At 39.7% G+C, this 24,144-nt stretch overlaps 1 protein-coding gene across 6 annotated transcripts in view; it reads left to right on the top strand.

The window, feature by feature from the left end:
* Window positions 1–24,144, top strand: part of LOC113022133 (plasma membrane calcium-transporting ATPase 1-like) — a 127,701-nt gene that overhangs the window by 85,217 nt on the left and 18,340 nt on the right. For 4 of the 6 annotated variants that reach the window (XM_026167210.1, XM_026167208.1, XM_026167209.1 and 1 more), the window contains 9 exons: window positions 3,982–4,017; window positions 9,441–9,614; window positions 13,117–13,331; window positions 13,432–13,674; window positions 15,297–15,538; window positions 15,649–15,886; window positions 19,569–19,748; window positions 20,669–20,756; window positions 20,916–21,022. In XM_026167210.1, coding sequence (XP_026022995.1) covers window positions 3,982–4,017; window positions 9,441–9,614; window positions 13,117–13,331; window positions 13,432–13,674; window positions 15,297–15,538; window positions 15,649–15,886; window positions 19,569–19,748; window positions 20,669–20,756; window positions 20,916–21,022 — 1,523 coding nt within the window. The remainder of the gene's footprint in view (window positions 1–3,981; window positions 4,018–9,440; window positions 9,615–13,116; window positions 13,332–13,431; window positions 13,675–15,296; window positions 15,539–15,648; window positions 15,887–19,568; window positions 19,749–20,668; window positions 20,757–20,915; window positions 21,023–24,144) is intronic. The other 2 variants (XM_026167212.1, XM_026167213.1) reach the window with 1 other exon arrangement.

Here is a 24,144-nt window from a genome sequence, read left to right as displayed (position 1 = left end):
CTATTATATCCATGGATCATTATAGCCTACTTCATTCTGTAAGTTAAGCAGACAGCCCCAGTCCTTCAAAGGACTCAGTGCTGCCCACTAGATGAATCTCCAGAGTTTGGAGGCTGTTGAGGAGTCAGACATAATTCTTGGACTCAAAATAGCTTTGCATGATTCAGTTAGAAGATAACGCTTATTGATATTTTAATGGTCCTTGGTGCAGCACCTCAGTTCAAACAAGCTGTTTTAGCTACTCCATCTGATTGGCTGCTCATTGAACAGGTTTGAATAGCGGGTAGGTGGGGCTTCCGTGCTCACAGGTGGAGCTGTGTGCCTGAGGAGACCATATTATATATATCTTCTCTTATTCACATCATACAGATCCAAAAGTAGAAAAAATGAAATCAAGCATTCAGAGCACACTGCAGCCTGAACTTTTGGCTCACAGAAATTACTCAAGGATATACTGACCTCTTTATTTGAAACTTTTGCCATGTTTAATAAGAGAATCCACCATTATGTGACATATGGCAGAAAATATTTTCAAAAAAGCACAATAGGTTCACTTTCAGTCACGTCAAGCTGTCATTTGTAAGTGGATGGTTCATTAAACAGGAAAGTGTGCAGAATGTACTTCTGTACACTAAAAGAAAGGGAGCACTTTAGGGGTTGTTATGCAATGGTTTGCAATTGCCCACTTAAGATCAAATCAAGCTGTATGTGGCCTACGAGCTAAAATGAGCTTGACACCCCAGATGTAAAATTTTAAAAAATACTTGAATTTTTAACATTATTCAGTTGTTATGTTTAAGTGCTTGATGGGAATCTTGATAGGCCATTTAAACTTTTGTTCTCTGTCGTGGGCTTGCAAACAATCTTTGTTAATATTTCAGTAAAGCAACACTTTGAACTGTGATTTCACAAAGACTCAAAGACAGATTGATTGGTCACCTGAGCAAACACCTCATCGTGGTCTCATTTATTCATGTAAATTCATGGCCACAGTACTGAGTAAATTGGCCAGTTATGTAATATCAATTAACTGTGAAACACAGTTGCTTCTTTTATAGAGGGACCCTTCAAAAGCCAACGTCCAGATGATCTTTGTACTATGTCAGAGCAGATGTAAAACAACAGGCTTCTGCAGTCGGTCTCTATTGCTTTTGATTTGCTTGTGATCATGCTAACCCCCTTTTACACATGTATCCTTTTCCTTTAGTTTGTTTTTGTCTTATCATTTTGTTTTACTGGCTAAAGTTTGAGTTTGTCAGGCATTCATTGTGAACTGGCTGAATGTACCAGCTCAGCGGAGAGAGACGCTCAGGTTTGCATTTCGGCCTCCAGTTTCTGGTTCATAAAAAATACAGACAAACAGACAAAAACAAAATTGGTGCTGGCTTCCTAATGAGGAGAACCACAAAACAGATTCAGCTAAAAGTAAATTCTAAATTTTAAAGAAAAGAGCCTTTACATTTACATCTCATACACAGGCCGTTACTTCCATGTTTACATTGTCAAAGCTTTAATCTTAATCTTAAAATGTGTTACTAATCCTTATGCTGAAACAAAGCACAAACCCTCAGAAAGTCTTTGAAGTGAGAAGTGTCATCACTTTTCAGAACAAGTCCTTGCTTTGATATTTTCAGACTTTTCAAAAGGGATCTTAACTTAAAAAAAAAAAAAAGCCCTTATTTTCCAAAATGGGAGTGAATCCTCGCAAAGATAGAAGCGCGCACACAAACACACACACACGGAGGCACTGTCATGAGGTTCTTGTGTTCTTTTAACAGCACACACACAGCAGACTTCACTGTCACACATGGCTGCATCAATCCGCCGTAAACACGCACACATGCACTGCACACATTCATGCATTCGTGTCAAGTCACAGCCATCAGTTATCTTGCGGGGATAAAAGCCTTCAGTGTTGCAAACGCACACATACACACACATACTCGAACCAGTTCACTCTCGATATCAAGCCACCAACTGAATAACAAAGAGGTGTGTGTGTGTGTGTGTGTGTGTGTGTGTGTGTGTGTGTGTGTGTGTGTGTGTGTGTGCGCGCGCGCTGTTTAGCTCTGACCTTGCCAAAGTTCCTTTCATAATAAAAGCAGACAGCTTAGTTTTACTGCAGCAGGAAGGTAACTTCCTATGAGCAGGAAAACGTACCTGACCTGCACTTCACCTGTGATGTGCTTTATTGTGTCTAATCAGTACATGACACCTCGTTAAGATCAATTTCAGAGACAGCATCAGCCCATGTGTTTAGCTTTTCAGTCATTTTTGGGGTGAATAAAATCCCTTTTAGAGATTCAGCAGTCCAGTTCAGACAGCCCAGTTTCATCCACAGGGCATCAATTAGTGCTGTTTAGTCAAAGCCACTGGAATGGCTCGTTTACACACAAAGTGTCCGTTGGCATGTGTTTGGCATGTGGCATGTGGCATGAATTTGAATTTGAATTTGAATTTGAAGTGTCCGTTGTCATGTGTTCCCTGACACACTGAGTTTTAGCACTAGTGAGAGTGACTGTAACTCTCAAGTCATTATCTTTACATGTGCACGGTTACTGTTATAAAGATGCAGCTTCTAACCCAAACTGCAACGCTTTCCTAAGCCTAAATACTTTTTTGAGGATTAAATCTGAAAAAATAAATAAATAAACAAAAATATACATATCCAGCAAATGAAAGCAAAAGTAAAAAGTCAATAAAAGATTAGAAAAATCAATGCCATACTGCTATCCTCTAAAAGTCTTCTAAAAGGGGACCATTAGGGATATAAAAGGGGAACATTATCTCCAAGACTGCCTTGGCTGGCTCTTCGGGGCACCAACGCCACAGAACATCATGCACATAATGAGGATACACAGACGGCATCTTGGCAGGAAGTGAACGCATTGTTAGTCACATAAAAAAATCAGACCTCAAGAAAATCAGCAGACAAAAATAAAATGATGTTTTGATGCATGTCAGAGCATCTCACAACCACTCTACAAAGGGAGTGCCCTAAAAAGCAAAGCTTTCTGTTAACTCTCACTTTCTGCTCAAACAAGGAACGAATTTCAAAATAAAATGTAAACGTGGTCACTGTTTATCACAGCGTCTGCAGCTGTGCTGGCAGCCTTTTGAGGCAGTACTGAAACAAATCAATGCGGTGAACGTGCTAACATAGATTTGATTATTCACATCACACAACCTTCAATAATTGTGTGAAATAATTGAGTCTTAACATTTTTCATTACGTTCCACTTTAAAGTAAAAATTATTTTAAAAATCCACACTCTGATAAATAAATGACCATAATATCAACTTATTTTTTTCTATATATATTTTTATATTTTATAATCTGAAAATAATGCAGCTTACAAGAATGTGTCAGAACAGACCAACATGCAGTCTATTTAACGATGTACATAATGAACAAAAACCTCAGTAAGCTTAGATAAAGTATCATATTAACAATGTTATGTACCATGTGAAGCATCACCTTTTAAAAGAGGCCACAGTGTGCTGGTACAGATGAATTCACACTGCATAAAGTGAAGTGAAATACAGAAGCGAGCACACTAGTGGGTCTTACATGTTATTGTATTGTAATGATCAATAACATGAATTCAGTGTCATTTCAAAAACAGACAGACAACTTCCTGAAAGGTCTACCTTCTCACAATAAATGATAGAAACAGAGTAATGCAGAGCTTCAGGAAAGTACAAATAAATCGATCGCCTGATTACTTTTAAACCACATTTTAAATTTCTGATGAATATTTTTAAAACTTTAGATTTCGTTGGCCATCGGTTCTCCGCAGCGGGAAGTCGTGTGTCTCTCTCCTCTGATTCGTCCATTCCTGCCCACGGCACACACACGACACACACACACCTGTGGGTTTCTATCAGTTTGAACTTTGTGTTGTCCCTCAGTTTGATTTGATCTTATTTTTCCTTTGAGCCATCTTATCAGCATTCCGCCCTCTCTCTCTGTCCGAACAGGTAAAAAACAAGGACCCCCCGAAAATCGCAACAAAGGTAACCCCTCCATTCATCCATCTGTCCCGCTTTGTCCCTCCATCCTCCCTGTTACTCACCCACTCCTCACCCTTCACCCAGCGGCAGGAGGGGAGTGTCCAGTCCATCTCTCTCCCTCTCTCTCTCTTTCTGCTGTATAAAGGGGGACGTTCTCTCGCCTTGCTTTACCTGTCCAAGGGTGCAACTCTCAACCTTCAAGTCTCTAACAGCCGAGTCTGCGGTCGCCCTGTAGAAGTGCATTAATGCCTCAACCCTGAAAGCAGGGCATGTTTTTTGGAAGCACATGATTTATGTTTGGGTGAGAAATCAGCCACAGGGAAATTTTTAAAAATGTGAGTGTAGTGGTTATCTTTGTGTAAATCACGTTTATTTGCAGCACTCAAAACAAAAATAAGACGTGGGTTATACAAGTCATTTATGATCACTTACAGGAAGTTCATTGTCGCACTAGCCAACAGGAACGTGTACCAAAAGTGACATCACACCCATTGGCATGTTTTTGTGGTGACACCTGTTGCTAAGGAGTACACAGAAGCGAGGCCTGCAAGCTTCAGGTGCACGCATACACAAGAGTCAACAAGAAACAGAAGTATATAATGTTAAAAACAACAATCAATTAGTAATCATTCAGATTTACTTAATATATTATGTCTATAAGGAGACACACTAATGGTTAATTGCCTGCAGAAGGCCTGTTATTAAATATTAGCCAGACTAACGAGCTAGGACTTCAAATGATGATTAATTCTTGTTTGGTCAGCAAATCTTTAAATGTCACAAAACATTCAACAGACATTCACACTAAAAAAAAAAAAAAAGTTAAATTGCAGAAACAAGTTAGGCTGTTTTCATAATATTCAAACAAACATGGAAGCACTACTGATTTGTAAATGTTATCAGTGTGCACTTTGCAAACTAACTTATGCAACTGTTGGGATCTTTATCGCTATTTTCTGTTTGAAAGAAAAAGAACAAAACATTGAACGGTTATTACTAATCTCTTAAATGTAAGTCATGTGCTTGCTAAACACCTTTTTTCCCCTCATCAGAGTCTCTCAGTTCACGGTCAGAATTGGGCTGCGAGACCATCAGTGAGGGTTACTAACTCCTAACATACTGCTCTGACCTCTGAGGTGTCCTTGTTTAATGGCTTTAATGACTGTGTGTGAGATTGCTGATGACGTCATTGCGGCAACCTCCAAAATCAGCCAAATGCCCTCCATGTCCTGGGTGTTCCAGCACATGGCCAGCTTCCTCTGCAAGCTGTCTCAGCAAACACACACACACACACACACATTTAAACGCACACACCGACACACTCCCCTCATCCAGACCTCCCATGGTTAAAGCATCTGCTGCAGACAGAATGCTTCTTCATGTACAGAGAAAGACGCACACACAGCTTTTGGATGCTCATCACTGTTTTTCACACGGAAATTATAGTCAGTGCTGCAGTCACAGCCGACCTCCGCTGAAAAACACAAGCTGGACAACATTTCTAGGAACATCTTTGCTCATTTTTATGAACCTTAAAGCCCTGAATGCATTTGTCACCACCTTTTTTAGCTCCAAGTTTTGCAGCACATTAACTACGTGAAATAGCCCCAGTTCTCCCATCAGTCATGTTTCCAGCTGCTTATTTTTTCCAACCATAAGTTATGAAATGAACTTCCTGTTTTCTTCAGTGTGACCTGAAAGTAGCAGTGGAGCCATAAAGTCATATGGAAAGTTTTTACTGAGGTCAGAGTGCGAGGAAGCCGAGTGTTGTTTTCTTCTAGACAACCTAAAGTCTTATTGCAACCAGAGGAGGCACACCCTACTGGCCATTAAGAGTAATGCATGTTTGATGCACTTAGGCACTATTTAGACTGGTCAGCTGCTACCATCTTTTATACTGTCTATGGTGGTGACACCCTATACTGCAGGTGTCTTGGGAGGTGCAGATTCCACAAATGGGCTGACAAAGGTGTCTAACCCTTGTCTTTTGATTAAGTATCCCATTGCACGTTTTTAAAAAGCCCAAGGTCACATCTCATAATAGCTTGTTTCTAGTTTAAAACCTAAAGATTTAATTTTTAATATAGTTTATTTATCATTTATTTAATAATTGCTTTTCCTTTTTTTTTTTTTACCCTTTGTATCACAACACTTCCTGCAGATGTTTCACTTTAATATCATGTGGGTGTTTGTCCCTTGAGCGGTTGGAAAGCTTTTAATGTGAAACATCTGTGCAGGAAGTGCAGCAGCAAAAGAAGGATCTGAGAATCTGATGTTTCACCTTTAAAATACCCCACAGTTTGTTTGTTTTTTAAATCACATTTTAACATGCTGTGGTCAATGTAAGCTTCTCTTGGCAGTATTGAGGGAAAACAGACATGGCCGGGGGGGTTTGCGGGTGGGGGCGCTGAAGCGAGGATGTGGGAGTTGCACCCTTGCAGTATCAGTGGGCTGTGGGCTGTCGTCTGTTCTGTTTGTGTATTATCCTCAGTTTGTTTTCTTTTTCCCTTTTGACTCCTCTCATTTCTCTCACTGTTGCCTCCTCGCAGGGCGTTGCTCAGGACTTCATGTTGTCTTGTAGGCACTGTTTGATTCTCTCCTCTGTTCCTTTTTGTCTTGCTGAAGTCTCCTGCAGCCTCCATAGCTCTGCAGCCTCCACTACCTCCTCCTGTCTCTCTCTGTCGTGGTTCTGCATCGCTGTTGTTTTTCATTTTTTTTGGGGTGATCCTTTGAGTTCATCTTCTGTTTGTTGACTTGCTTTACTTTTTGATTGTCAGACACCCCCTCCCCTCTGCTCGCCGTGCGTTCTCCCATGGTTCAGTGCTGCGCCTGTTTACACTTCTGTGGTTGGTCAGTGGGTCTCAGTCCTGTTCGTGTGAAGCTGTGTCAGTTAGTTCTATGTTGTGGCTTGTCTTCAGAGTGGACTATGTGCATAAGGCTCCGCAGCTTCCCGGTTTAACACCGACCCATCCCCACATCCAGAATGTTAAATGTCTTGTTGAGGTCGTGCTGTTGTGAAATTACTTCCCTTCTGGAAATAATCTGTGTCGGAGGTTTCTCATTAACAACCTGATGAAACTCAGAGCAAGGTGGTGGAACTGAGGAGTGGATAAAAGTGGTCAGACAAAAAACATGTTAGGGCGACACTCCTGGCTTTGTTGAGCATGCAAATTCTTTCATTTTACCCAGGTTAGAAGGCAATATAGCCGTTAAAGACAAGGAGCCTCATGCAGGGACTTTTTTAATGTTTCTATCTTAAATCTTCAGTTTTTTTGTTAGATTGAGCTCAGATTCTCACTATATACATACAACACATTTCAAACATCATCTTTTCTCACCAGCTAATACCAGGATTTATGTCAGTCAGTCATAAGAATTTCAAAGTTAATCTGCATAAACAAAAAAGGAAAAAAAGACTGTTGCAGGTTTCTACAGATGAGACCAAAATGGAGATGTTTGGCTGTGAATCACAGCGCCACATTTGGACAGATCAGCACAAACACCTCATACCAACTGTCAGCACAGTGGTGGAGGGCTGAGGATTTGTTTTTCTCAGATACCTTGCAGTCACTGGGTCGACTGTGAACTCCAAAGTTAAATCTGAGGCAATCAGTCTGACGGCTAAAGCTTGACCAGTAAATTTACAACAGAATGGCTGAAAAAGGAAAAACTCAGGTTGCCGCAATGATCCAATCAAAGTCCAGACTTTAACCTGACTGAAAAATACTTAAGAGACGTGTATAAATAAATGATCCCAAACATCAACTTCAGTTCATAAACTGAATAAGTGCATAAACTGAAACAACATTTTAAAGAAGAGTGGGCAAAAATTACTCCACAATGATGTGAGAAGCTGATAAAGTCACACAGTGAAATGCTAAAGCTGCTGGGTTATAGGGTGTACTTCACAGGACTGCGCAAACTGACTGTATATTTGACAGAAAAAAGGAAAAACAGAATCAATTCCCTTAAAAACATTTAAATCGGTTCTTGCTTGAGGCTCAGTATCTCAGTTTGATTTAATTCAGTTTCTTTTAAACTTATTGCTGAAACTTTCTGCAAAAGTGAAGCAAAACTGGACAACATGGTTTTACTCCTCATTCCAGTTCACGTTATTATTGTTGGATTGTTTTTTGTTTTGTTTTTTCCTTTGGTTCATTCCATTGAATATTTTTTTTAACTAAAATTCAGAATTTGAATAAATGTTATGTTTTCACAGCAGTAGAGCTATAACCTTAGCAATACAAGAGTACTTGTTACTTTCTGGTCATCTGTCTAACTTGCTTTATATCCACGATTTGTTGGAAATGTTGGTTCCATATTTGATGTTGAAATGTTTACCAGCAGTCAGTCTGAATAGCTTTAATGATGTAAATTTGAGTAATTTTGCCCCAGTTTGTTGACCCAGCAGAGCATTTCCAGTATTTAATTGTGAATAACATGACATGGAAATGAAGGAATTTTCAGATAAAATCATCCATTCAGAGTTGTCAGCTCAGTCGTTCATGAGGACAAATATCAAACCTCAGTGTGTGAGATTAGAGAAGCTCTGTTTTGTTTTCGTTCATCACCTGCTCATATTTCTTTGGTATGGAAATACGACAAACAGCGGATGGAGCGAGCGGAGCTGAATGCGCTGTGAGCAGAGATCAAACAGATCACAAACGCTCCACATACATTACTACAGTCCAAACAGGATCACAGCTGATGAAGTGAAATGCAAATACACAGTTTGTTTATGCAAATGCAGAGCAGAGCCGTCGAGCAGGACGCGAAGCTAGACTGCACATCAGACTTCAGATCTCAAACTCAGAGCTCTGATGTCAAACAAACTGTATGTGTGCGTGATTGTGCGTGTGATTGTGTGTGATTGACAGCCCCGTGTTAAATCCTCACTGTTGTATCTGCTGTTTTCTGTTCTGTCTGCTGCACTTCATTATGAACTGCTGCACCCAACTCGTCTGTGACACTCTGAAAGCTACCTGGACCTTTTTATCATGAATGTTGTGTGATCATAAAACGATGAAATGCTGCTCTCTGCATTCAGCCAAAGGTTCACCATGTAATGATTAGGAGTCAGAGGTGTTTCTGTTTTCTGAGAAAACTCGTCCTGTCGTTTTTCAGCTTTCCCTCAGACTGATTCTGTAACGTTTTCTCTGCCTCTCTTCCTTCATCCCCTAACCACTCCTGAACCTTGCATCCTCATTGTGTTTTATTTTGTTGCCAATTAAACATCAATTTAATTCATTCAAATTTTATTTTGCTCCCATCCAAAACCTTCCTCCTTTTCCAACTACCATCAATTTTCTCCATTATTCTGTCTGTCCTCATCTGTCTTTACTCACCACCTCGAACCCTACTTCCTTCCTTCTGTCATTCCCCGTAAAACCTTCCGCTTCCTCCTTTTACCGCCTCCATCCTAACAGCCAAGACCCAGGATGGCATTGCTCTGGAGATACAGCCTTTGAAGAGTGAAGAGGCCGCTGAGTCTGAGGAGAAGGAAGAGGTCAAACCAGTGAAAAAGGTCAATGTTACCAAGAAGGAGAAGTCTGTGCTTCAGGGAAAACTGACCAGACTAGCTGTGCAGATTGGGAAGGCTGGTGAGTAGCTCACACACACGCACACACACGAACAATCTTAACCTAGCTTAGAACAAAGGCTGGCGGTTGAGGGGAATCTGCTGGTCTAGCTTCAACCTGGGGTGGAGTATTTTTATTTTTTTTAATTCACTTTCCAAAAACGTAAAAGTCGAGTCAGCACAGTTTTGTAGACCACATTTAAAGAGACATGCCAAAATGAATGAAGCTAATAGTTTTGTAAAAGATTTTGAGGTTTAACTTTAACTGATTATTAAGAATACTTTAACAGCCACAAATGAATGTCAGTAATTTGAGTTTTTAAACTACTGTGAAACTCTGATGGGACCTCTCTCCTTCGTCTTTTTTTTTTTTATTTTTATTTTTATGCTGGGAGCCTACAACAGGGATACTCGCGCTGCTTTGTCTGAGGACCACTTTTGCACAATCACTGGAGACCAGAGGCTGGTTAATAAACATTAAACAAGCAAACAATCTCCTCCACACAAGTGTTAGCATTACTGTAATTTAATTCACACTGATTATGTGTTTATCAGACCCTGATGAAAGCTTACAGTTGATATGCAGTGGTCTGTTTTTTTTTTTTTTTGCCATTTAGAAGAATAAACTTAAAGTGTTACTTCGCCAGGAAGACAAAGTGTTGTGGTAGTTTTCTGTATTCACATAATATTTAACATTTTCCTATATTTTCCTTATTTCTTATCTATATTAACTTGAATACCCGCCCAGAATGACAAGTCATTCATTTTACCATATTTGGAAGCTGCTGCTGCTGCTGCTGCGTTTTAGCTGCAGTTGATTGAATTGGTTACTTTTGAAGGACTCTGTACAGCATTAAACATAGCTGGAACCCCTTCAGTAGATTTTATTTAGTGAATTATAAAATGTCTGTGGGCCAGCCAACGTCCTGTGGCAATCCTGAGTTGGTTCCTGAGTCATACGTTAAGTATTACTGCTCTGCCTCTGAATGATGGTGTTAAATAAAAATGTAAGAGATTGCCAGAGTTATTAAATCAGCTCTGTTGCCAAAAGAGTTCAGAGTGCCCTGAGCTAAGTAAACATTGTGATCATGTCTGACGGCATCGCCTTGCCAGCCTCTGTGAAGGCTAGTTAATGTTATCAGTATATTACAGCTATAAGCGGTGAGTCTCCAGCTGCAGTTCAGCGCAGTCACAATACCAAAGGATGTCAAAACTGATAAATAAAGCATAAAATGTACAGAATCACTAATAAAATGAACTGGCTGTTTTATTATGTGATCCTACTCATTATTAGGTGCCTGAATTTGACTGTACTGTTAGTTCAACCCAGATATCTACAGGATTGATTCAACATCAGACATATCTGAAGTTATTGGAAAGGCAGTTTTGTCTCTTTTTGATTACACTAAGAGGATCTTTGCAGTTTTATTTCTTTACAGGCTAGTAGATCCTAAACAAGTCTCTTTATTAGATACATAGAAATGAAACTTATGCTGCTACATGACTCTCACAAAGACGACATTTGAGAAAAAGTGTGTCTTGCCCTCTAATAGCACACAAAGTGATCAGGCAGCGCAGGGACGAAGAGGCTGAGGGTCAAAATGCACTCAGTTCTAGTGGATGGATGTTTTTTATTGGGGACACGATTCATCCCGGAATTGAAAGCATTTTCTGTGTCATTTCAATTGACCTTAATACACCAAGGGGTTTTCAGGACATCATTACCGAACAGAAATAGAATTTGGGCCAAACACTTTGACTGGAGGTGACTGACAGGAGAGATGAAGTACAGAAACACAAACGGGAATTTTCTGTTACTTCCCCTCACCTGTTTGATATTCAGGATGTTGTCTGGTTACAGGCATCCAGACTTCACTGCCTTATTAAATATCATAGTTTAACCACCTTTCAAATTTTTACAAGCGAGACATATTCAAGTGTTGGCAGTCCGGAATCAGTGCAGTTAGACACCAAAGCGTAAATAGATTAAAGATTAAAGTGTATTTTCTTTTGGTAGTTGACTATAGAAACAGAGACATGGAAAGCAAAGGGGATGACATGCAATCAAAATTATTTTGTAGTAGCATCAGACTGGGGACAGTGTGGTTAAATATTTCCCAAAGGGCTAGACCACAGGGAGAGTTTGCCAGCAGGTCTTCAGCAGGACTGCTCATCAGATCATCTTTAAAAGCACCACAAGAGATCTGAAAAGTGCTGCCACAGCACTGTGAAAAATGCCAGGTTGGTTTTGCTTAAAAAATGCTAATTTAAATAAAAGAAGGTTTTTAATAACTTGAATGTGACTGAATCTGCAGTACTTAATGTGGACAAGTCACGTAAACCTAATAAACTAAGCCATAGTCTCCAAATGTCCTCTGTAATGGACATTTGGTTTTGGTCTATATCTTTTGACTTATTTGAGCTACCCTACTGATGTGCTCAATAGAGGACATTCCGGCCTTTCCAATGAGGCAGGAAATCAGAAAAAAAGATAGTTTAAGTTAAGGATACTTTTTACGTCAGTTCTCAGTGGATTTTTTTTGAGCAAATAATGGGGACTACAATCTGAAAATGCACTAAGATTGACCAACTTTAGAAAGCTGAAGTTGAGCAGCTGTATTTCCATCATGAGTTAAGACACACTGCGTTCCAGGAACGCTGGTTTTATTAACCTTAACAACCTTGAATAGGTTCACTGAACAAGTGTCATTAATCGCTGCAGACACAGTCATGGTGGGCTGTTAATAGCTAAGCCTTTACAGTGTTCTTCAACACACAAATGTCGTCACTCAAATAATGATCACAATGTCATTAAATTAAGCATTTAAAGGTAAACATTAACAGTCCCGTGCACTTGTCACTGCAGACGTGTCTTCTGCTTAGAAAAAAATGTGTAAAAGTATGAAATGTGGACAAGAAGTGCAGATCAGTCAAGTAAGTCAATTTAAAATGTGAGTATAAGTTGCTGAATACAAAATAAGATAATAGGTATTGGATCACCAAGATTATAACATCATACATGACATAAAATGGTTAGAGAAGATAGGCATGCTAACAAAAAAATTAGCCTTTATTTACTAACAGCTGAAAATGGTAAACATAATTCCCAAAGGAGTAAATAAAACAGGAATCCAGATGTCAAACACAGGATTTATGGAAAGACAAGATTATATACAGACAGAGACTGATTACATGAAACAATGGAAAGTAATTAAAGACAGGTAAAACTAATGAGTGCTAGAAAAACAGTTGCAAAGGAGGAAAGAGCCGGAGGTAAAACTAGAACCAGGTACATGAAAAACTTGAAAGTAAACTACAAAATTACATGAAGACAGAGACTAAACAAGTTAGCAGAGATGGAGGAACACAGGAGTCCATAGAAACTGGGAACACAGCAACAAAAGAACAGCCTCAGTCCCAAAGGATTGAAACTGAAGGTTTAAAGATACGTGTTGTAGAAACCTTAAAACCCTTAAAAAAAAGCTTACTTGACTTTAATGGAAAACTGCTCTTGTTCCACCCAGGTCTGATCATGTCGGCGGTGACAGTTATCATCCTCATCCTCTACTTTGTGATCGACACCTTTGGGGTCCAGGGTCGGCAGTGGTTAGCTGAGTGCACCCCCATTTACATTCAGTATTTTGTCAAGTTCTTCATCATCGGTGTGACAGTTCTGGTCGTCGCTGTCCCTGAGGGGCTGCCGCTTGCTGTCACCATCTCTCTGGCCTACTCTGTCAAGGTGAGCAGGAGGGAATTATTTAACATTAATAGAATCCTCTCAAAATCATGTCAGAGACGCTGAGGTTTTAATGAGTGCACCTTCATCGTCCATCCCTTAGAAAATGATGAAAGACAACAACCTGGTGCGTCACCTTGACGCCTGTGAAACCATGGGCAACGCCACGGCTATCTGCTCCGACAAGACGGGTACTTTGACTATGAATCGGATGACAGTGGTGCAGGCATACATCGGCGATACGCACTACAAGACTGTCCCAGAACCAGATGCTATCAAGCCGGATACTTTGGAAATAATGGTCAACAGCATCTCTATCAACTCAGCGTACACCACCAAGATCCTGGTGAGTCTTTAACTATCACATCGACAAATAGTGACACTCAGGTGTTCCAAATGCAATTATTTGGCTCTGGAGCATCTATAATAATAAACAGAGAATATTCAGTTATTTATGGGCCTAACATTTCATTTATGTTAAAGAAAGAAGCTGTGCTGTGATAAATGCTTTATTAATGGAAGTCTTCACTACGCAAGTTATGAGTATAGACTGACAAGCATGTAAACTGCAACATGAGTGCCTGCCTGAGGCAGTAACTATAGTTGGGACAATGTTTCCTGATGATTACACAGGAGAAAAAACATCTAAGCAAAGAACATACCAGAAAAATCTGAGCACAATCTAATGAATGAGATTCAGCATCATCCCTTCTTATATTGAGTGTATATTTATGAGCCAATACAAACTGTTGATCGCATTCTTCACAAACATACAACTTTGCCATACTCTGAAAATTTGGCCTCAGGTGTGCATAAATGTGAGCAGCATTCGCTCCGGGAGCTTTCTGTCCTTCTGTTTATCGTCCACACCCCAAGCAGAAAGTGGTAACGCATTACCTACATACAGTAACCATCTATTTTACAGATCAAAGTACTGTATTCTTATTACAGTATGTAGACTAGTATGTAGTGTTATTAGTGTTTGGTAGTCCATAGTTTTATTATAGCGAGTGTCATCATGACAGAGAAAACAAGAGGTAGTCAGATAATGAAAATATCTCAAAAAAGTAATCTCTGATATATTTTGTATATGTTAGATATAAAGCCTTTTTTTTATTTCATTTTGATGATTATGGCAATACAGAAATGTCTGGTGTCTGAAAATTATGGTCATTTACACACTGGATGCTTTTCAAGTTACGAATTACAACATCAGTGCGGTGTGGCATGGAGATGATCAGCTTGTGGCACTGCTGAGGTGTCACTGAAGCCCGCAGTGCTTGATATCAGCCTTCAGCTCTTTTTATATTGGACATTCTTCTCCCTGACAATATCCCCGTAGATTCAGAGTAAGTGGAGTTGGCTCGCTTATCAAACAGAGTAAAATTATGGCCAACAAACCGTTTGGTTGCGGTTTTGGCACTGTGTGTAGGTTTTAACTCCTGCTGGAAAAGGAAACTGTCATTTCCATAACGCATGTCCTCACATGGAAGCATGAAGTGCTCTAAAATCTCCTAGTACATCGCTGTGTTCATATTGGACTTGAAACCCAAGCTAACGCTGGCTCATGTCAAGTCAAGAAAAATGAATACTAACATTTTAATTAAAATCATTTATCTGATATAATTTATTATATTAATTTATTAGATATGTGTCACCATGTGTGTTAAGTGATTTTAAATTATAGTATTAAACCTGTTTCATGGCACCAACATGACTGACAGTTACTGTTAACCTGCACATGTACCTGAATTGCAGCTACAGAAGCGTTGTGTTCTTCAGATGGTCTTGTTTTGTGCGTATAGACCCAATGAAATGATTAAAATTTGATTAATTCTGGAGCCCAAGCTTCTCTGATTGAACCAGCAAACATCAAACAAACCTGAACCGCTGGATGTTCCTAGTGACCCGCTTTGCTTGTAACTTTAATCATGTTTAAGCACCTCCAAACTTTTTCTCGCTCCTCAGCCCCCGGAGAAAGAAGGCGGCTTACCTCGCCATGTGGGTAACAAGACTGAATGTGCTCTGCTGGGCCTGGTGCTGGAGCTGAAGAGGGACTACCAGCCAATCAGAGATGAAGTCCCCGAAGAGAAACTCTACAAGGTTTACACCTTTAACTCCTCCCGCAAATCCATGAGCACGGTGCTAAAGAACGCTGACGGAGGCTTCCGGATGTACAGCAAAGGAGCATCAGAGATCATCCTGAGGAAGTAAGAACAAACAGTCTGAGGAAAGATGGCTGCTTGGGTGGACACAGTAACCTTTTTGGTATACCTTTATAATCTCCCTTCACTTCCTCTGATTCTCTCTCATCTCCCAGATGCTCTCGTATCTTGGACGCCCAGGGCCAGCCTCGTGTCTTCAAGCCCAAGGACCGTGACGAGATGGTGCGAAAGGTGATTGAGCCGATGGCGTGCGATGGGCTGAGGACCATCTGTGTGGCCTACAGGGACTTTCCTGCTGAGGCTGGAGAGCCAGACTGGGACGCTGAGAATGACATCCTCAACGAACTGACCTGCATCGCCGTGGTGGGGATCGAAGATCCCGTCAGACCTGAGGTACAGCACCACCGATCAAAATGCTCTCTGTAGTTAACAGCTCATGTTGGCCAATGTGCCGTTAGGTTTCAAAATCAATGATGTTACCTGCTGAAGAATCTTTATACAGCTTATTTATTCTTATCATTTTCACCTTTCCTCTTTGGGCGTGTTTATGGCCAAACATCCCAATCTTTATTTCTGTAGCATTGTTGAAAACACTGTGTTGCAAAGCAGTCATATAAACAAAATATTAAAGTCATAAAAAGAGTTTCCATTCATCGTTTTAATTAGGCTAGAGCTTATCCCAGATGTCATAGGCTGAGGAAAAGACTTCTCCTTGGACAGTTTGCCAGTTCTTTACAGCGCTTACACAGAAAAGCAGACAAGCATTCTTTCACATCTGTGGCTAATTAACAAGCATAAATTAACCCGCATGTTAACATGCATTTTTGAGACTCTGGGAAGACATCAGAGTACATGCAATGTCCTCTGAAAGCCCCGAGCCAATCAGAGGGTTTGAATCAGGAACCTCCTTGCTGTGAGGTAACAGTGCTAACAAATGCACCAACATGCTTTCCAGCCACCATTAGCTCAGAATGTGTGCAGTTAAATATGAAGTTAATGCACATTTCTTGGTCCAAATTACTTCAATTGAATACCACTGTGGTAGCTTAGCATGATTCACAGGTGAAAATAATCCTGATTTATTTTTATACTGGACTGTGGTGCAGCCACCATTCCTCTCATTGGCTGCCCCTCATAAACGGTAACAGGTGGATGGGGCTTCATTGCTGACAGCCAGATCTGTATTAGCTCATAGGCACTACTTGCACATAAACTGACCTTGTTGTTTGAAGAGTATCCATCGCTTTGTGTATATATGACAAAAACATTAGGACAACCATAGAGGGCCCCCTTTACGAAGATATTTAAAGAGGACTGTGCGACTGGCCAGACTGCTATGAAACCCCAAGGTGAATGGTTTCAGCGTAGCCATGTTGGTGTTTTGAAATGTGACAGGGATCTTCTTTTCTGATTCTTAATGTGATCAGCATAATTTGAAGCTAGTCATTGAGACCATAAACTTATCAGGAAACTATACTGAAGTCACAGAGTAAGGGATATGAGGACCATTTTTCCATAGATTTCCATGGCAGCTTCAGTGGTTAGTGGTGGTTAGTATGGAATTGCATGGGCTTACCATTTCACGTCTTATATGGTTTTGACGTTTTTTTGTTCAGATTTGTTTGTGATTCGCTGTTTAGATAAAATCGTGGATCTGTTTTAACCATGCAAAACCGCAGCTCCGAATAAAAAGGCTGAACATAAAACAATGTTCGCTGTTCACCAAAAAGACTTTTCTATTCACGATGTGTCATTTCCTCTTTTGACCTGAAGTGTGGATAACCTAACAGTCAGTGAGAGCAGAGAGGAAGAGACCATGATGTTATTCAACAAGAAACACACTGTAATTATGGATTACATAATTACCATTCAGTCATATGTCACATCCCAGTGCCTTGATAAATATTGTATTTTCATGGGAGATGAATTTACATAATTTCCACTTTGCCTAAAAAAAAGGTAAAAGGACTGATAAGCTGTCTATGCATGCAGACTGACAGATAATCCAGTTGTTTCTACCTCCCGCTGTCCTCCTCCCTATCCTCTCGCTAACAGCTCTGTGCCATTTGTGTGTGTTTTTGTTTCTCACACTTCCAGAAGGTCCCTATTCAAAGACGTTCATAGTGTTGCAATCAGTTGTTCACATGAAAAGCGCCGGAAATAGCTTTGTTGCTTTACTAAACAGCAGTAAGAGGCTGCTGCTTCTGTTGCCTGCAATAATCCAGACTTCACGCAGGGATCAGTAGATCTACGGGATAATCAGAGTTTGTGGTGTGCAGCTTGTTTTTTCTGATGATGCAAAAATAAGTTAAACAGACCAAACAGGGAGCTTAAATTTTCTTCATTGAGATTGAAACTCATCTGAGAGGCTGCTCTTGACTATATTGTTATATTTGTGTAAGCATGCCATTAACTTTCTCCTAACATGAAGACCGAAGTTTGTCCTAGCCAGATCTTACAGTCCGGATGCTCTGAAGTGTTAAATGAGGCCTGTAATGAAGCTGAGAAAGCATCAGTGCTGCTGCCTGCTGCTTTAATGTCAGAGCACAAAGATCACCAACAGGATGGAAATAACCGGAGAGCAGCAGGAGTCAATCAGCAGCACAGTGTTTATCTCTTCACAACTTGTGATGGGCACAAGACTGAATATTTTGGCTTTGTGCTACAAATAATTTTTTCTCCTCACGTTCAGAAAAAGTGTTTTTGTAACTGCAAGTAACCCCAAAATCAAGCAGTCAGTGCTGAAAGTTAAGGAAACACAAGGATCCCCTTTTAACCTGATTGGTTCATTAACTTAAAGGGTAATGTATGCAGACCATTCATAGAGCATTTCCTACAACATTTTACTATAATTAATGTAAGTGTCCGCAGTGTTGCGCCAAAGTCCTGAGCCACCCATTATTTCTTTACATTGTGCTACAAAAGGAGCCAGACTAATTTTAAAAATGCTCTTTAGCAATAGATCTCTAGGCTTTCTGAAGCTCTTTTAACATTTTTCTTCGGACACTGGCTGCTTTTTCACTCATTTTCAGCCCAGCCCTTGTACATAAACCTTTGAGAGAATGTTTTTTTGTTTCTTAAGCAATTTAGCAGGTGCATTTTGATGCTTGAATGATTCGTAGGTCACTAACTCCAGGTAATGAACCAGCGTTGTGTCTACACATAGCAGACAACTTAGCAAAAAAACAATTTTAAATTGTGTCTTTGGGAACTTTGTTACTCACAGCCTGTAAGAAAAACACATCTGTACCTTTTCTTTAGCCAAATCCATTAAAAATCCCAACGATCTTATAGTTTGACAGCAGAAAATCTTTGCTCCAACAAGTTGATTCCCAAAGAGATGAAAACTCTGCATATCTTGGCATGTTGTGTAATATGTCCTTAAAATTATGAGGAAAAGCGAGACCCGGAAGACAAAAAAAGAAGTGGGATGCCTAAAAAGACCTGACACAGGAATAGAGAGATGAAGCTGGCCGTTCAGGGGATCCACTGTTTACTTCCTCCTCAGAAATGGTCTCAGTGGAAGGATGGCTGTTAAGAAGCCATTCTTAAGGAAGGGAAACAGTATGCTGCACCCTGGCTGAGGCACTTTAAATGAGAACTGTGCAACATTTGTATGTATTTGTAAGCAAAAAATGTGCCCTCCGTTGGGTTTTGGTCATATCAGTCGGACCACCTGAGGAGCACAAGAAGCAGTCAGCACCTCTCTCGTCTGTGTACCTTTGTGTAGTCACTATCACCTCTCCCAGACCGAGATGAATGAATCTCAGGATGGGTTTAAGAACAACGACGGTGGTTCTCATGTAAAATCTGCTGCTGCTGGAATTGGACCTCTTACACACAAGCTCTGCTGCAGTATAAACTCTTTCTTTAACATCTTTTAAGACCCTGAAGAAACAACCAACAGAATGTTTGTGACAGTTTTTTTATTTGGGTTAAAGGCAAGGGGTCCTTCCTTATGTTTCAGACTCAAAATCATCTTCATCTTTTCTGTCACTCTGCATTCATCTTCAAGGTTTTTTGGTTTTTTTTACTGTGAAAATGCTCAAGTCCCTTTGTTCTGACTCTCCTCCAGGTACCCGAGGCTATTTCTAAGTGCCAGCGTGCAGGCATTACCGTGCGCATGGTTACCGGAGACAACATCAACACTGCTCGTGCCATTGCGACTAAGTGTGGCATCCTGCTGCCTGGGGAGGACTTCCTGTGTCTGGAGGGCAAAGAGTTCAACCAACAAATAAGAAATGACAAGGGAGAGGTAAAACGACTACAAAAAGAATCCAACTGCAAGCAACATTCATATGAGCATTTAAGTTTAAAAAAAAAAAAAAGAAGCTTTGACCAGAGAATGACTCTGAAATGAACTCAAAACAACCACCAAATTAAGTCAATATGGCCCAATAAGTCTTTGTTGCTAATGCCAGATTTCCACTAGCCCATTACATCTCTGGTGGCCTAACGGCCCTGAGTTAACCCCCTTCCAAAGGCTTATGTACAAAAGCAGCAAACATTAAGTTTCCTAATGTATCTTACAGGTATCTTATTAGAGCAAGGGAGATGTTGTTTGGTAGTGTTTTACCCGTTCAGCTGATACCGTCCACACAGCACTCTTTACAACAGTATCATGTTAAACTGATCTGTCTGCATTAAGCTTATATCAGCTGATTTTTGGGGGTTTGGGAGGTAGAGAGCTTTGTTTACTGATTGTACGGATAGTGAAGCTTAAATTGCCCCTGATGCATCCATCAGTGTGTGAGTGTTTGTGTACATAAAGTGCTGCATGAGTGTGTGTAAATGGATGGATGCAGCTCATAGCATAAAAAGTGCTTTGAGTGCTCAGTAAATCTAGAAAAGCTTATAGAACTATCAGTGCAGCCCATTAACCAATTAATCAGTTTAACTCTTAAGCAGTTGGCTGTTTCTCTCACTGCCTGTCCTGGAGTTTCGGACATTGTCTTTATTTGGATAGGACAGACACAGCAAATGGCCTCGAGGCAAATTCAAACACATGCATTAGGTTTATGACTTATGCTTTGCTTGCTCTGCCCAGTAAAGTGCTCAGATTTGTCCAGTTAAAGATGAAGCTCCAAGTCCCCATTATTGCTCTGTACCCAACTGGGATGGTTATTTTTATATGCTAGAAAAAGATTATTTGAAACTTAAACATGTCATTTCTAGGTGGAACAAGAGCGTCTGGACAAAGTTTGGCCCAAGCTGCGTGTTCTGGCTCGATCATCACCCACAGACAAACACACTCTGGTCAAAGGTGGGTTTGTTCTGACAGGAGACTGTTGAGCTGCTTTAAATCTGCGTGTATATGTAAACCTTTAGTCAAGCTGCTGTAAATGGATCTACTTTTTTCCCCCTTCTTTTTTTGAATGATCATGCACTCACTAGGTTCTTGTTGTTTCACTCTGCTGATCAGGCATCATCGACAGCACAGTGGGCGAAACCCGACAGGTGGTTGCAGTGACAGGAGACGGTACCAACGACGGCCCCGCCCTCAAGAAAGCTGATGTTGGCTTTGCTATGGTAACCACTTCTTCATTTTTTTTTTCCCTCGTCCTTTTCTTCTGTTGCCTTTGTTTCACGGCTCTTCATTGCTTCACTCTTCTGCTACTTAAGTTTCTCTGCATCATTACCTAAAGAAAAAAATAAGCCTTTCAGTTAATTATGTTTCTAATGCAGCCATGAAATAGGTCATTTCTCTAAACGTCATTGACAATAACTCTTCAGTTTAATGCCGCGGATTCATTAAGATAGCTGTGAAATGGAATAATAAATCAATAAATGTTGAGTTCGGTGCATTCAGCACAGTGGGGCCCCACTCTACCACCTTGTCACTGCCTTTGTTTTCTACAGATCAACTCACAGAGAGTGAGACTAATGCTGTTTCTTTATGTTGTCTGTTTTATCAACCAGAGTGCATGTACTCCGGGGTGCATTTTTGCACATTTTTGAGGGTATTTGGACAGATTTTCTCAAAAAGGAAAAAAGAAAAAACTGAAATTACAGTTTAATTAAAGAAGTGGTAAGAGCAGAATGTGTTTGAGCAAGAAAGTTAACACTTTTAACTAAAGTTAATAGATAAAAAGACCGACCCAGCCAAAATTAATTGCTAAAATGATTAAAACAAATAAGTAATGGTCACGAAGTGGAAAAAAGTTGAATTCGCTTAACAAAACAGTTGAAACTGTTAGATTGTTCACCCATTTACAAAAACATGTTATGGATAATCATTCATAATGTGAAGCTACAATGCTGAATTATTAAAATCTGGAAATATTAGTTCAACACATGTATGGATAAAAACATTATGGTTTTAGCTAAACAAACTTAATGAAAAAAATACAATAGCTGGTTAAAAATATGTGGAATTTATTAGTTAAATGTAGTTAAAATATTCAGGTAAAAGTAAAAATGAACAAACAAAATAGTTTAAAAACACATTTAGATAGAAAAATATCAAGCTCTGTTTCATGGCGAGCGTTTGGCTATCTTATCCCACCTTTCCAGACCTCACAGCACTTCAATTTACAGAGTCAGATATCGCCCCCTTTAAGAATTTTATGATATTACTTCACCTTGAAAATAATCACGAGAAAGCATTTAGAGACATCACTAAAATATTTATCTGTAACTGCATATTAGCCACCTAGCTTAATTGTTTCTGGCATAGACTGATCCTGGAGTTACTTTACACCTTCCTGGGTCACGAGCAACATCTTGGCTTTTTAGATATACTATGTCCCTCTGCTGGTAATGCAACTTCACCTGTGCATTTCATGCTTTGGAGAAGCAAAGCATGACATACACATGATGGACCGCCGTGTCTATTACACACTTTGCCCTGATATTGGGTTCATGAGGCTACAGGAGGGTCAGTCTGAGGAAAAGTGGAGAGATGGTATCTCCTTGAAATGCCCTTCCTATAACTTAATTTCATTATATCAGTACTTTTTTATGATTTAGATAGATATTTCCTCATTAGGTTAATATCCAAGTATATCTGGTTACTGTAATTTATTAAGTTTGTTTGTTTTTTCTTTGTCTCAAACATCTCATGCTCTGTTTTCATATTCTTTAATTAAATAAACAAAAGCAGAAGAATAACCATAAAGAGGAATCGCACTAGAAAGCTGTATAAGCAATGGTGACTATGCATATTATTGTTGACCAACTGATTACTTAAAAAAAAGAAAAAGAAAGTTAAACAAATGAAATTGGTAGCTGGAAAAACTAGATAAACAGTTATTATAGTAGCTAAAATTATAAATTAAAAGAAGGAGCTTCTTGGCTAAAAGTGTGACTAGCACTTTATCAAGACACAAATGTGGTAAATTCATAGCTGAAAGTGTGTAATAACAGTTAAAGTAATGATGTTGAGAAATGCCTGAAAGTGGTCACTAAACGCGAAGAATAGCAATCAAAAGGTAGTGGGTGGGTGGCTGAAACTCCCATTTGAGTTTTATATATGACCAATAACAATCCTCTGGGCGATCTGGGTGTGTTTTATAGATTTAAGTGAAACGACATTTATTAGTTTTTATTTTTCGTTAACAAATTAATTTTCAGACTCCTGAAACTTGAGTTGAGTAATCCATCACATGATGGTTACATTTACTCTGGTAAAAGTATTGTTAATGCACATGACTCGCACATCAACAATAAATGAAACACCTCAAGCAAGTTTTAAGTAGGGAAATTGATTTTTTCTTTTTTCTTTTTTTTTGGAGACTATCAGGAAATACATTTACAACCAGTGGCATGCTGTAAGGAAATATGTCTTGGAAAATGTGCTGCTTTTCAGGATACATTTGAAAAGGGTCAGCAATCATCATTATTTACAATATTTATAGCTTTCTTCCAGGTGGCTTAGAAAGTTGTTACTATGGAAAATGAGAACATGAGACGTCCAAGTTTGGACTTGAGCTCAGCCCGGATAAAATGATCATCTTCCCAGTAGAACTTTTGGAACGAAACATATTGGGGCTTGTGTTTATAGCACAAAGCTAACTCACTAAGGGGAAACATCGCACTCCTTATTTACATCACCTAAAAGTTTCAAAAGTTAAAACCATATTTATCTTTGGAGGAAATGGAAAAGAGATAAAATTGCATAAACATGTTTTTGTTTGACATATGTCAAAATATGTCTCAGTAAACTTTCTCCTACAGCCACTCATAAACATTTGTTTGCTGTGTAAATTCAGTTGTTTTCACTGTCCCAGTTTTATGATTCCCAAGCGCTGCACCTACGTCAGCTCATTTGTTATGTAACACTTTTGACGCACCAACCGAATCTTCATCATATTTACCTCAAAGTGAAGACTGTTTTAAGTAAACTTGTACAGGAGTTCAGGATGGCAACTGCAACTTGTAAAGTAAATGGTAAATGGCCTGTATTTGTATAGCGCTTTACTTAGTCCCTATGGACCCCAAAGCGCTTTACACTACATTCAGTCATCCACACATTCACACACTGGTGATGGCAAGCTACATTGTAGCCACAGCTGCCCTGGGGCGCACTGACAGAGGCAAGTATTCCAATTCTGCAGGAAAACCACAGACCTGGCAACCCAGTGCCAAATGGTAGCATTTCTTTGTATCGTGCAAGTTTGTAAAACAGAGACAGCCTGCGAGTGAAGTGTTTG

Source organism: Astatotilapia calliptera, chromosome 5, assembly GCF_900246225.1.
Source record: "Astatotilapia calliptera chromosome 5, fAstCal1.2, whole genome shotgun sequence".
Classification (NCBI taxonomy): Eukaryota; Metazoa; Chordata; class Actinopteri; order Cichliformes; family Cichlidae; genus Astatotilapia; species Astatotilapia calliptera.
This window is presented reverse-complemented; position numbering and strand designations above follow the sequence as displayed.